Here is a 13738-nt window from a genome sequence, read left to right as displayed (position 1 = left end):
TGCAAAGTACCTCAATGGCCATCCCCCTCAACAACAGATATACCACTTTTTGATACTGTTGGGGGTGGGGGGGGGGGTCCTAACCTAACACAGGAAAGTCACAGTGGTCAGGTCTCTAGCAATGAGTCTGGCTCTGACTCAGAAGGGAAAGGGGGAGAAGAGGCACTCTGTGGTGATAAGGGATTTGTTAGTTAGAGGAATGGACAGAAGGTTCTGTGGGTGAGAATGAGATTCCTGGATGGAATGTTGCTGCTGGGTGCCAGGGTCTGGGATATCTCTGATCAAGTCCTCGGCATTCTGAAGTGGGAGTATGAACAGTAATAGATCGTGGCCCATGTAGGTAGCAATGACATGGGTAGGATGAGAGAGGAGGTTCTACATTGGGAGGTCTGCGATTTAGGTGCTAGGTTAAAGATTATACAGTTTAACACGTGGCTATCTTCTAGGGAAGGTGGTTCCCGTACAAAAGGGACAGTTTGCACCTAAACAGGAGGGAGACCAAAATCCTAGCAGAAAGGTTTGCTAATGCTGCACAGTGGGGTTTAAACTAGAATTGTAGGGGCATGGGAACCAGAGTGCCAGAACAGTTAGTACAAAGGGTGTAGAGGCAGACCTTGGACAAAGTCATTAATCAAAAGGTGGGGCATGGTGCGACTAGTGTTCTGAGCAGAATATATTTCAATGCAAGAAGTATCGTAGGAAAGGCAGATGAGCACTGAGGGTTAATCAGCACCTGGAATTATGAAGTTGTAGCCGATTATGAGACTTGGTTGCAGGAGGGGCAGGACTAGCATCTCAATATTCTGTGGTTTTGTTTTAAACATGACAGAGTGCGAGAGATTATAGGAGGAGGGGTGGCATTACTGGTCAGGAGAAATGGCATGGCATTGCTCCATCAGGGCAGACTGGTGAGGTGTTCTGGACGGAACTGAGAAGTAAGAAACGTATGATCGTGTTAATGGGGCTATCTGACAGATATCCTAGGGATTTAGAGGAACAAAGAGATTGCAGACTATTGCAAGACACACGAGGTTATTATAATAGGTGATTTTAAACTTTCCACAAATTGACTGGAAATCCCAAACTGTAAAAGGACTAGATGGGATAGACCATGTCTTATGTGTTCAGGAAAGTTTTCTTCTCATTCGGACTTCCACATCCTGATAAGTGTGCGCAATACGGATCCGCTATTAGGGAATGAGACAAGACATGTGGCAGACATTCATGTGCAACACTTTTGCATCCAGTGACCATAATGTCATTAGTTTCAAACTAAACGTGCAGCCAGATAGGTCTGATCGCAGGGTTGAGATGCTGCAGCAGAGAAAAGCCAATTTTGATGGTATCAGAAATGATCTGGCAAGTGTGGATTGGGACAGTCTGTTTTCTGGCAAAGCTGTACTTGAAAATTGGGAGGCCTTCAAAAATACAATTTTGAGAGAATAAAGCTTGCTTGTGCCTGTCAGAATAAAAGGTAAAGACAACAAGTGTACGCAAGTGTTAAGCAAAAAAAAAGAGGTGCATAGCTGGTATAGACAAGTAGGAACAATGAGGTTCTTATGGAGCACAAGGAAGACAAGAAAACAGTTAAGAAAATCAGGAAGACTTTTTTTTAAAAAAAGCATGAAGTTGCTGCTCGAGCAGACAAGGTGAAGGAGAATTCCAAGGGATTCTACAGATATATTAAGAGCAAAAGGATTGCGAGAGACAAAGTTGATCCTCCGGAAGATCAGAATGATAATCCATGTATAGAGCCAAAAGAGATGGGAGAGATCTTAAGCAATTTGTATTTATTTGGGAGACAGATTGAGTGTAAAGGAGTGAGGCAACTTCATGGAACTTCTCGGATTTCCAGCATCTGCAGATTTTCTTTTGTTTATGATCAACCTCATGGATCCTGTGCAGATTACAGAGGAGGTGGTGTTTGCTACCCTGAGGCAAATCAGGGTAGATAAATCCCCAGGGCCTGACAAGGTGTTCCCTCGGACCCTACAAAAGGCAAGTGCAGAAATTGCCCGGGCCCTAGCAAAGATGTTTAAAATATCCTTAACAACAAGAGGATTGGAAGATACCAGGAAATTATAGACTGGTGACGTCTGACATTAGCTGTGGGAAAGTTATTGGAAGGTATTCTAAGGAACAGGATACACAAGTGTTTGAATGGACAGGGACTGATTAAGGATAGTTAACGTGGTTTTGTGCATGGTAGGTCATGTCTAACCAATCTTAGAGTTTTTCCAAGGAAGTTACCAGGAAAGTGGATGAAGGCAAGGCAGTGAATCTCGTCTATATGGACTTCAGCAAGGAATCTGACAAGGTTCTGCCTGGAAGGCTGGTCAAGAAGTTCAGCTGCATGGCATTCAAAATGAGGTAGTAAATTGAGTTAGACATTGGTATTGTGGGAAAAGCCAGAGAGTGGTTGCAGATAGTTGCCTTTCTGACTGGAGGCCTGTGAATCGTGGTGTGCCACAGGGATTGGTGGTGGGTCCTTTGTTGTTTGTCATCTATATCAATGATCTGGTTGAAAATAGGGTTAACTGGATCAGCAAATTTGGATGACACCAAGATTGGGAGTGTAGTGGACAGTGAGGAAGACTATTATGGCCTGTAGAGGGATCTGTATCAACTGGAAAAATGGGCTAAAAGAAATGGCAGATGGAATTTAATGCAGACAAGTCTAAGGATGATGCCATGTGTAGTGGACTTGAGTCATAAGGAAAGATTGAAAGGTTAAGACTGTATTCATTAGAACCTGGGTGGGACTACAAGAGGTAATGGGTTAAAGTTGAAAAGCCTAAGGGGAACACGAGGGGAAACTTCTCGACTCAGAGGGTCATGAGAGTGCAGAACAAGCTGTCAGCACAAGTGGTCCATACGAGCTTGATTATAACCTTTAAGAGAAGTTTGGATACGTACATGGATAGTAGGGATATGGAGGACAATGGTCTAGGTGCAGGTTGATTGAAGTAGGCAGCTTAAATGGTTTTGGCAGGGGCTAGATGGGCCAAACAGCGTGTTTGTGTTGTACTTCCCTACCACTCCACGAATACATTCAGCCCATATCCCATCTACACATTTCCAGTCCTGTTCATAAGCCTTTTTAAACACTAAATGTTTGTACCTCTACCACCTCATTCCACCTAACAACCACTCTCAATGGAAAAACTTGCCTTTCAGGATCTCCTTTAAATATCTTCTCTCTCACCTTAAGTGTATACCTCCTAGCTTTAGACTTCACTATGGGAAGTCAATTCTATCTCATGCCCTCAATCTTAAAGTACATAAGATTATTATTTCTGCTTCCTATACTTCAGTGAGAAGGGTCGCAGTCCAACAAATCTTTGTAACTCAAGTCTCAGCACCAGATAAATCTCTTCTACACTCTCTCCATTTCCACCACAATTCTGCACAATACTCTGTTGGTGCAACTGCAATATGCAACTCCAACAATTATCCACAATGCCTTAGACTATGAGGGCAAGCATGCCAAATGTTTTCTTTGCTATCCTGTCCCTCCTGGATCACCATTCTCAGGGAACTATGAACACATATCACTAGGTTTCTCTGTATACCATCACTCCTAGTTCCCTGCCATTTACATGTTATACCTTGTTGGCACTTGGAGGTCCCAAAATCCAATACTTCACAATCATCAGGATTATATTGCTCACTTGCCACACCTCCCCACCCCTTCAGAGATAAAAGGAGAAACATGCCTGGAGGCAGAAGTAATTGGAGAGGTCCTTAATGGATATTTTGCTTCTGTGTTCACCAGAAAGAGGGACTTTGACAAATGTGAGTTCAGTGTAGAACAGACTAATGTGTTGGAGTATTTCAGGGTAAAAAAAAAAGAGGCAGTGTTGGTGCTTCTAAAACTATTAGGATAAGCAAGTCCCTAGGGCTGAACTGAATATTCTATGGAAAGCAAACGATGAGATTGCTGAGATTGACGATGATCTTTGTACCCTCCATGGCTACAGGAGGACGACTGGAGGATGGGAAATGTTGTTCCATTGTTCAAGAAAGCTAATAGGGATAATCTTGGGAATTATAGACCAGTCTTACATCAGTGGTGGACAAATTATTCAAAGGACAGTATACATGAGCATTCAGAGAAGCATAGTCTAATTAAGAATAGTCAGCATAGCTTTGTGGGTGTCAGGTCATGCCTCAAGAGCCTGAATGGGTTTCTCCAAGGAGGTGACAAAACGAAATGATGAAGTTAGAGTGGTGGATGTGGTGCATGTGAATTTTAGAACGGCATTTGACAAGGTTCCCATGGTAGGCCCATCTTGAAAATCACGAGGCATGCAATCCATGGAAACTTAATTGTATGGATTCTGATTTGGCTTTCCCACCGACGCCAGACATTGATAGTAGCTGACATGTCTTCTGCCTGGAGGTCAGTGACTAGCAGTGACCCACAAGGATCTGTTCTAGGACTCCTGTTCATGATTTTTAGAAAATTACTTGGATGAGGAGATGAAAGGGTGCAGATGACACGAAGATTGGCGGTGTTGTGGATGGTGTAGAAGACCATTGTATGTTATAGCAGGATATAGATTAATATAGATATTGATCAACACTGCATGGAGAAGTGATACAAGTTCTATCCAGAAATGTGATACACTCTGGAAACTAGAACTTCAGGCAGAAGACAAGGTTAATGCCAGGGTTTTTAGCAGTGTGGAAGAACAAAGCGACCTTGGGACACAGGTCCACAGATCCCTCAAGGTTGCCACATGAGTTGATAGGGTGGTTAAGGTGGTTATAGTGTGCTGGCCTTCGGGAGTTCACAGCTATGAGATGAAGTTAAAACTCTATAAACCTGTGGTTAGACCACACTTTAAGTAATGTGATTAGTTCTAGTCACCTCATTGTAGGAAGGAAGTGGAGGCTTTAGAGGGTGCAGAGGAGATTTGCAAAGATGCTACCTGAATTAGAGAACATGTTTTGTGAGGAGTGAGTTTATAAAAGGGACTGCCTTTTATCCAACCCACACTGTCATTTCAGCTGATCCACGATGGGAGAAGCAGTCAAATACCAGGGAAGGGAGAAAGTCTGGGAAGGCATTGGGCAGTCATCTCAGTAGTGCACATTTCCTCAGGCTTAGAAACAACAAATTAAGCTTTTGAAGGCAACTCCTGATGAAGGGTTTCGGCCCAAAATGCCGTCACTACCTCCTCCCATAGATGCTGTCTGGCCTGCTGAGTTCTGTCAGCATTTTGTGTTTTTATTAAATTAAGCTTTTGAAATGTTTCTGAAACCACCTCAAAATCCTACCCATTACGAGATTATACCTTAGCAACCCGACATCCAACAGATTCCAGCACCGTCTCACAGCAACTGTATCGGCATTCCCATCCATTAGAAACTGGAATGAGAAACATACATTGAAAGTTCACTGTCAATATGCATGAAGAATAGCAGATAAAGCATTCATGGGATATAGACAGCACTGTCCATCCCTCAACCACAACTGCATTACTGCTTCAGTGGTCTTCACAATCAGCTACATTGTTGAATCAGGTCAGTACAACATTTGTTGAGATCACTGGAAAGTTAGATGGGCTTTTAGGACAGTTAGGTAACCATTTTTGCCATAATCAAAACTAACTTTTTATTTTAACTCAAATTCCCCAGCAGGTGGCGTATTTGACTCCTATTTAGCCACTTCATACTGGTCTGCCCTGCTATTGCCTCATTCAAGTCAAGTCACTTTTTATTGTCATTTCGACCATAACTGCTGGTACAGTACACAGTAAAAATGAGACAACGATTTTCAGAACCATGGTATTACATGAAACAGTACAAAAACTCCACCGAACTATGTAAAAACAACACAGAAAAGAAGTACACTAGACTACAGACCTACCCAGAACTGCATAAAGTGCACAAAACAGTGCAGGCATTACAATAAATAATAAACAAGTCAATAGGCACAGTAGAGGGCAGTAAGTTGGTGTCAGTGCAGACTCTGGGTATTGAGCAGTCTGATGGCTTGAGGAAAGAAACTGTTACATAGTCTGGTCGTGAGAGCCCGAATGCTTCGGAGCCTTTTCCCAGATGGCAGGAAGGAGAAGAGTTTGTATGAGGGGTGTATGGGGTCCTTCATAATTCTGTTTGCTTTGCGGATGCAGCTGCTCAGGATGCTCTCAATACAACCCCTGTAGAATGTGATGAGGATTGGGGGTGGGAGGTGGACTTTCCTCAGCCTTCACAGAAAGGAGAGACGCTGCTGGGCTTTCTTTGCTATGGAGCTGGTGGTGAGGGACCAGGTGAGATTCTCCACCAGGCGAACACCAAGAAATCTGGTGCTCTTAACGATCTCTACCGAGGAGCCGTCAATGTTCAGCGGGGAGTGATCGCTCCGTGCCCTCCTGAAGAAAACAACCATCTTTTTTGTTTTGTTCACATTCAGAGACAGGTTGTTGGCTCTGCACCAGTCCGTTAGCTGCTGCATCTCCTCCCTGTATGCTGACTCATCGTTCTTCCTGATGAGACCCACCACAGTCGTGTCATCAGCAAACTTGATGATATGGTTCAAGCTGTGTGTTGCAGCACAGTTGTGGGTCAGCAGAGTGAACAGCAGTGGACTGAGCACACAGCCCTGCCCCCCCCCCCCCCCCATGCTCAGTGTGATGGTGTTGGAGATGCTGCCTCCAATCTGGACTGACTGAGGTCTTCCAGTCAGGAAGTCTAGGATCCAGTTGCAGAGGGAGGTGTTCAGGCCCAGTAGGCCCAGCTTTCCAATCAGTTTCTGAGGGATGATTGTGTTGAATGCTGAAATGAAGCCTATGAACAGCATTCAAACGTATGTCTTTTTTATCGAGCTGGGTTAGGGCCAGGTGGAGGGTGATGGCAATGGCGTCATCTGTTGAATGGTTGGGATGGTACCCGAACTGCAAGGGGTCCAGTGAGGGGGGCAGCAGGGTCTCGATGTGCCTCATGACGAGCCTCTCGAAACACTTCATGATGATCGATGTGGGTGCAACGGGACGGTAGTCATTGAGGCAGGACACTGAAGACTTCTTCAACACGGGGACGATGAAGGTGGCCTTGAAGCACTTTGGAACGATGGTGTTGCTCAGGGAGATGTTGAAGATGTCAGTGAGAACATCTGCTAGCTGGTCTGCCCATCCTCTGAGCACTCTGCCAGGAATATTGTCTGGTCTAGCAGCCTTCTGTGGGTTGACCCTGCACAGGGTTCTCCTCACATCGGCCACGGTGAGACACAGCACTTGTTCATTTGGGGAAGGGGTGGACTTCCTCACCGCCACGTCATTTTCTGCCTCAAAATGAGCGCAGAAGTTGTCCAATGCATCTGGGAAGGAAGCATCACCCGCACAGTCAGGTGATGTTGTCCTGTAGTTGGTGATGTCCTGAATGCCCTTCCACACGCACCGCATGTCACCACTGTCCTGGAAGTGGCTGTGAATTCGCTGAGCGTGTGCATGCTTTGCCTTTCTGATAGCCTGGGACAGTTTGGCCCTGGCTGTTGTTGGGGCTGCCTTTGAGAAGGTGCTGGGGAGCACCTAACTGAAGCAAATTGAAATTGAGATTTAAAAGGTCAAACAGGATTGTACTAGGACCTTACCAAAAGACAATTAATGTCAAAGTTAAAATGGGAGAACATTTAGTGACGTTTTCAGTTCATACTTTGCTTGACCACTTAAAGTTGGCTGAAACTTTGGTTCGGACGCCTCTGAAGAACTGTAATTCTGATTGTCACGTTGTAGGAAAGATGTGGAGGCTTTGTAGAGGGTATAAAGGACTGTATCTGGATTGAAGTGCATTTACAGGTATTTTCCACCTCTCACCCTGTATTGTGCCCTGTAGCATTTGACACTTCCACCATAGGGCAACAACTGACAATTTACCTTATCTACACTTCTCATAATTTTACAAACTTCTCTCAGCTCATCCCTTAGACCCTGATACTCTAGAAAGAACAATCCAAATTTTCCAATCACACCCAACACTTTAAATAGACTCTAATCAAGGTAACATCCTGATTAACCTTTTCTGTACTCTTTCCGAACGACACCGCATCCTTCTTACAGAAACATCTACATGATGCTAAGCTAGGGCACATCATCAGTTGTGTTACCTCGGGACATCAGGTGTTTTGGGTCTTTCAACATCATACATCCTCGCCCAGGCGACCCGACCTGGGTTGATGAGACCCTGGCCTGTGCCCTAGCAGCAACCCACAGATCTGCCCTCTTTATCCAGAGCCATTTTGATGCTTTCTCTGCTGCATCTGTGGTGGTAGAAATGCCTCTCCTTCTTCTCTCTCCCGTGATTCCAAGTGCAGTGTATACTTTGCAGAGCGACTGGCCTGCAAAGCCACAACACCCAACCTCCACGGGCCAACACTTTGCTCTCCAGCCTCTTCTTTGGCAGTTGTTCTTCAGATCCTCATGCCTGGCTCTTTTCCACTCATAGGCCTCCTCCATGCGTTCATCCCACGGCACGTTAAGCTCAAGCATAAGAACATGCTTCAATGAGTCGGACCACAACACAATGTCAGGCCGCAATGTGACGTGGGGAGGTAACTGCAGCTGTTTCCCCAGGTCTGCTTTTAGCTTCCAGTCCTGCGCAGTGAAGAGCAACCCGGTTGCTTTCTGGTGTTCTGTTGGTCTTCCAGTAAAAAGGCAAGCAAAACTCCAAAAGTTGCCAAACTAAAAAGTTTTATGCAGTTGCAACGTAACTTGCAAATTGTTGCATTCAATGCACTGACCAATGAAAGACAAGCAACCTTGGCTTGCAGGCCATTTGTGCCATGTGTCTTTTTGACCATTTGCGCTGCCACTTTCAGGAAGCTACGGATCTGCATCTCAAGGACCCTCTGCACACTCTGTGGAAGTAGTGTTCAATTGGATTCAAGTTGGTAAAGACAACAATCTGCCAATGTGCAAGTTCAGTAATTGACTACAGTTTACAGAAGTGGGTATACAGTGTCAGGCAGATTGTTAATCCTCGTCTTTCAGCTCAAACCACCACTGCCAGAGTGCAACTTGATAATCGTCAGGGGAATACCACTTCTGAGTTCTTTGGTTAAAGAGGTGGATTCTTTGCTCCTTTCAGTATATACTGTATATTTAAAAACAAAGAAACAGCAAGCTGAATCGTGAAGATGAATTAGTTTCAGAAAAAGCTTCCACTGAGATTAAAAGCAGTTTAATTCAATCAACAGGAAATGAGATTGTATATGTTTTAAAGATGCAGAAAGCAAAAATACTATGTCCTTCACTGTTGAAATTGTATTGTAAAAAAAAATCTGCTTTCATGAAACTTCTGGAAAGAGTGGTCAGATCTACAGTGAATGAGGAACTGAGAACTTACAGTTGAAAATAATATTCACACATTAGTGGGACAAATGACCTGGAAGCTAAGGTTAGAAGGTGATTATAATTGCACTGGTTATCATCTTCCAAAATACCGGATTCTATAACAGTTCCCCGAGATTGACAAATAGATAATTACAGCATCCAAGGAGGGAGAAAGTGAGAGCTACCTATCTGACATCCTAGCAGGGTGGAGTCAGCAAATTATAAAAATCGTGGTTAACAGAAACCAAGACAAATGGTATGCCACAAGGATTGGTGCTGGTGTCCAAGACATTTGGAGTTACCAAGGGATTGAGTCTGATGATATAAAGCAGTGTGAAGCAGAGGGTGCAAGGAGAACAAGGAAATATGAACAGGCTCAGTGAACTGGTAGTGACCAGGCAAATCAAAAAAAAGTCATCCATGTCTGGGAAAATAGGCATGCCAAAAGCTCCATTAGATGATCAGAGGTTCAAAGTGGATGGGCTCAGAGAGACCTAGATGTCATGAGACTTTGAATGACTCATGTACGTCCAGGATATCAAGCAAATAGGAAGGCAAATGACAGATTGACCTTTGCTGTAAGAAGATTGAGTACAAGATTACAAGTCAGTTCCAACTATACACTACACTTAGAATATTACAGTTGGGTATGTTCTCCTTACCAAAAGATATGCTTTTAATATAGAGTAGAGCAAAGGTTCACTAGATGGATTCTCAAGACAGCAACTTTCCACATATGGGAACAATAAGCCCAAGCCATCGGACAACAACAAAATAGTAACAGAAACTGACCTTTCACTCAAGTCTTCCTTGCCGACAGTGACTTATCCAATTTTCCCCAATTCCACGTTCCCACCTGTTGCTCATAGTTTACGATTTTTTTCATGATTAAATATCTTTGCTTGCAACACAAAGTTTCAACTTCTGCAACTTTTGAATTGCAAAGTCTGACAATCTTTTGTTCAAAAGGAAGCCTTCCTTAAATCAGTCTTATGCGAGTTCTCCCTGATTCTGAGACCACGACCACAGGTATTGGAATCTCCCATGTGGTGGGTACATTTTCTAGCATTTACTCCATCACACCACATTTTAATAAAATTGTTTTTCGCTCTAAGCCTTCATGAGTATAATCACAATCTGTCCAACCTGTTTCACATAACACAACCCCTCCATACCTGGAGTCATCCTAGTGACCTTTTTCCAATGACACGGTAAAGAAAGAATTAATTTAGAGAGTCTAGAACCAGGGGTCAGCTCAGAATAAAAGGGTCAGCCACTTAACAGAGAGAATTAATTTCTTCTCCCAAACAGTAGTAAACCCTTAAGTGAGCCTTCGCAGCCCTTTTGGGTCAATACATTAGCAAATATTGAAATGGAGGAAATGCTAACTACCACAAGGAAAGGAAGCTTCTACGATGTATAGACCCCAAGTTGAGCAGCACAATGTAATTCAGTGCAAGATGAAAGTGCAACCCTAAAAAGACAAATCACCCCATTGAAAGAGTATGTGCTGTTACATTTCAGCACTAACTTCCTCAAACTGATGTGCCTGCAGATATCAAACTAGAGTATTTTTGAGACTTACAAAAGTGTGGCACCAACCACACAACAGCTGATGGCAGCTCTCAACAGCCAGGAAATCACTTGCTGGTCACAAGATGAATGACTTGCTCAATTTACAAGAGCAACATCAGTAACTTCAGCATTATTGTAAGAATAATTTTGGCCAGTACAACAGATATACAGGATTCGTTACACATTGTTATCACACATGCCTAAAAGATTTGCTTCCCTTTTGTGCAGAGAATCCACTTCAGTGTACAGTCTATGGATTTTATAATTTTTTAATAAAACACTCACCTTGCCACCTTATTAATTTTCCCCAGTGGTACACACATTCTTCCTTGGAGATGTATTTTCCATCAGGTGTTACAGAGAATGATATTCCACAACGACAGCAAACCTGGATGAAAGCTTCAGAACAGTGCAGAGGAACAAGTGAAACATTTGCAGAAGGCCAACATTTACAGTGACAAACGTACCCATGTGGCACAGTAGCATAGCAGTTAGCAAAAGCACTATTACAATGGCAGCAACCTGGGTTCAATTCCTGGCACTGTCTGTAAGAGTTTGTACGTTCTCCCCATGGGTTTCCTCCAAAAGCTCAGATTTCCACCCACATTCCGAGGATGTAACAAGTTAGTAGATTAATTATTCACATGGGCATAATTGGGCAGTGCAGGCTCATTGAGCCAGAAGAATCTGTTACAGTGCTTCATTTCCACATTAAATAAATGTTTTTTTTTAAAGTTTGAGCTAAACTATAATATTTCAAGAACTCAGCAGACCAGGCAGCATCTATGGAAAAGAGTTAACAATCAATGCTTCGGGCCGAGAACCTTCACCATGAAGGGTCTCGGCCTGAAGCATCAACTGCTTACTCTTTCCCATAGGTGCTCCCAGGCCAGCTGAGTTCCTTCTGTATTTTGTGTGTGTTGCTTGATTTCCAGCATCCGCAGATATTCTCATGTTTGTGATTGTATTACTTCAAGAGTCAGTTCATCATAATAACCAAAATAAGGGGAAAATGAAATAAAACAAATATTTCAGGAAAAAAGCAAAGCAATCACTCATTAGGGTAGCAATGAAATCCCCCAGATTATCATGTTGTGGGCTAAAGATAGACAAGCCCCCGGGTCCTGTTGGAATGCATCCCAGGGTACTGAAAGAAATGGCAGAGGTTATAGTTAAGGCCTTGGTGATAATTTACCAAAATTTTCTGGACTCTGGGAAGGTCCCAACAGATTGGAAGAAGGTACATGTCATGCCACTGTTCAAAACAGGATGTAGGCAAAAGGCAGGTAACTATAGGCCAGTTTAACATCTGTAGCCTGGAAAATGCTTGAAGCAATCATTAAAGAAATGGCAAGGCATCTGGAAAGAAATGGATCCATCAGGCAGACACAGCATGGATTCAGCAAAGGCAGGTCCTGTTTGACAAAATTACTGGAGTTCTTTGAGGATATAATTAGCGCAGTGGATAGAGGGGAACAGATAGACGTTATTTACTTGGATTTCCATAAGGTGTTCGATAAAGTGCCACATAAAAGACTTACCTGTAAGATAAGGATGCATAGAGTTAGAGGTGATGTATTAGCATGGATAGAGGACTGGTTAACTAATAGAAAGCAGAGAGTTGGATACAGGCGTGTTTCTCTGGTTGGCAATCAGTGGTGAGTGGTGTGCCGCAAGGGTTGGTGTTAGGCCTACAACTGTTCATGATATACATAAACGATCTGTAAGAGGGACCAGGTGTAGTGTAACCAAGTTTGCTGATTATACTAAATTCAGTGGAAAATTGTGCAGAGGATAAAGAGAGTCTGCAGAGAGAAATAGATCGGTTAAGTGAGTGGGCAAGGGTCTGGCAGATGGAGTACAATGTTGGTAAATGTGAGGTCATCCACTTTGGAAGGGAAAATGGAAGGTCAGATTATTATTTAAACGGTCAAAGATTGCAGCATGCTATGGTGCAGAAGGACTTGGGAGTGCTTGCACATGAATCGCAAAAGGTTGGTTTGGAGGTGCAGCAGGCTATCAAGAAGACGTATGGAACATTGGCTTTCATTGCTAGAGTGATTGAATCTAAGAGCAGAGAGGTTATGCTGCAACTGTACAGGGTACTGGTGAGGCTGCACCTGGAGTACTGTGTGCAGTTCTGGTCTGCTTACTTCAGAAAGGATATACTGGCTTTGGAGGCAGTGCAGAGGAAGTTCACTAGGTTGATTCCAGAGATGAGGGGGTTAGATGATGAAACGTTGAGTCGCCTGGGAATACTCACTGGAATTCAGAAGTATGAGAGGAGATCTTGTAGAAACATTTAAAATTATGAGAGGATAGATAAGATAGAGACAGGAAAGTTGTTTCCACTGATAGGTGAGGCTAGAACTAGGGGACATAGCCTCAAGATTCAGGAGAGTAGATTTAGGATGGAGATGAGGAGGAACTGCTTTTCCCAGGAATCTGGAATTCTCTGCCCAATGAAACAGTGGAGGCTACCTCAGTAAATACATTTAAGACAAGGTTAGATAGATTTTTGCACAGTAGGGAATTAAGGACTATGAGGAAAAGGCAGGTAGATGGAGATGAGTCCATGACCAGATCAGCCATGATCTTATTGAATGGCGGAGCAGGCGGAGCCAGATGGCCTACTCTTGCTCCAATTTCTTGTTATGTTAGAAACAGGTCTGTCTGTTCACATCAACCTATGGACTTACTCCAAGTGTAGTCTAACCATTATAGAGCTGCAACATTACTTAACTCAATCCCATGACTAATGTAGACAAACACATCTTGCGCCTTCTCAACCACCAACAACTTGCAAAGCTAATCTGAGGGATCTATGG

General features: G+C 43.5%; 1 protein-coding gene across 1 annotated transcript in view; it reads right to left on the bottom strand.

Moving 5' to 3' along the window:
* Window positions 1-13738, bottom strand: part of LOC140728732 (RNA exonuclease 1 homolog) — a 54395-nt gene that overhangs the window by 17037 nt on the left and 23620 nt on the right. The window contains exons 7-8 of the mRNA XM_073047684.1: window positions 11196-11309; window positions 5301-5374 (exon numbers count right to left, since the gene is read on the bottom strand). Of these exons, the coding sequence (XP_072903785.1) occupies window positions 5301-5374; window positions 11196-11309 (188 nt within the window). The remainder of the gene's footprint in view (window positions 1-5300; window positions 5375-11195; window positions 11310-13738) is intronic.

Source organism: Hemitrygon akajei, chromosome 6 (genome assembly GCF_048418815.1).
Source record: "Hemitrygon akajei chromosome 6, sHemAka1.3, whole genome shotgun sequence".
NCBI lineage: Eukaryota > Metazoa > Chordata > Chondrichthyes > Myliobatiformes > Dasyatidae > Hemitrygon > Hemitrygon akajei.
Note: the sequence above shows the minus strand (reverse complement) of the source record. Positions and strands in the feature narration are given on the sequence as shown.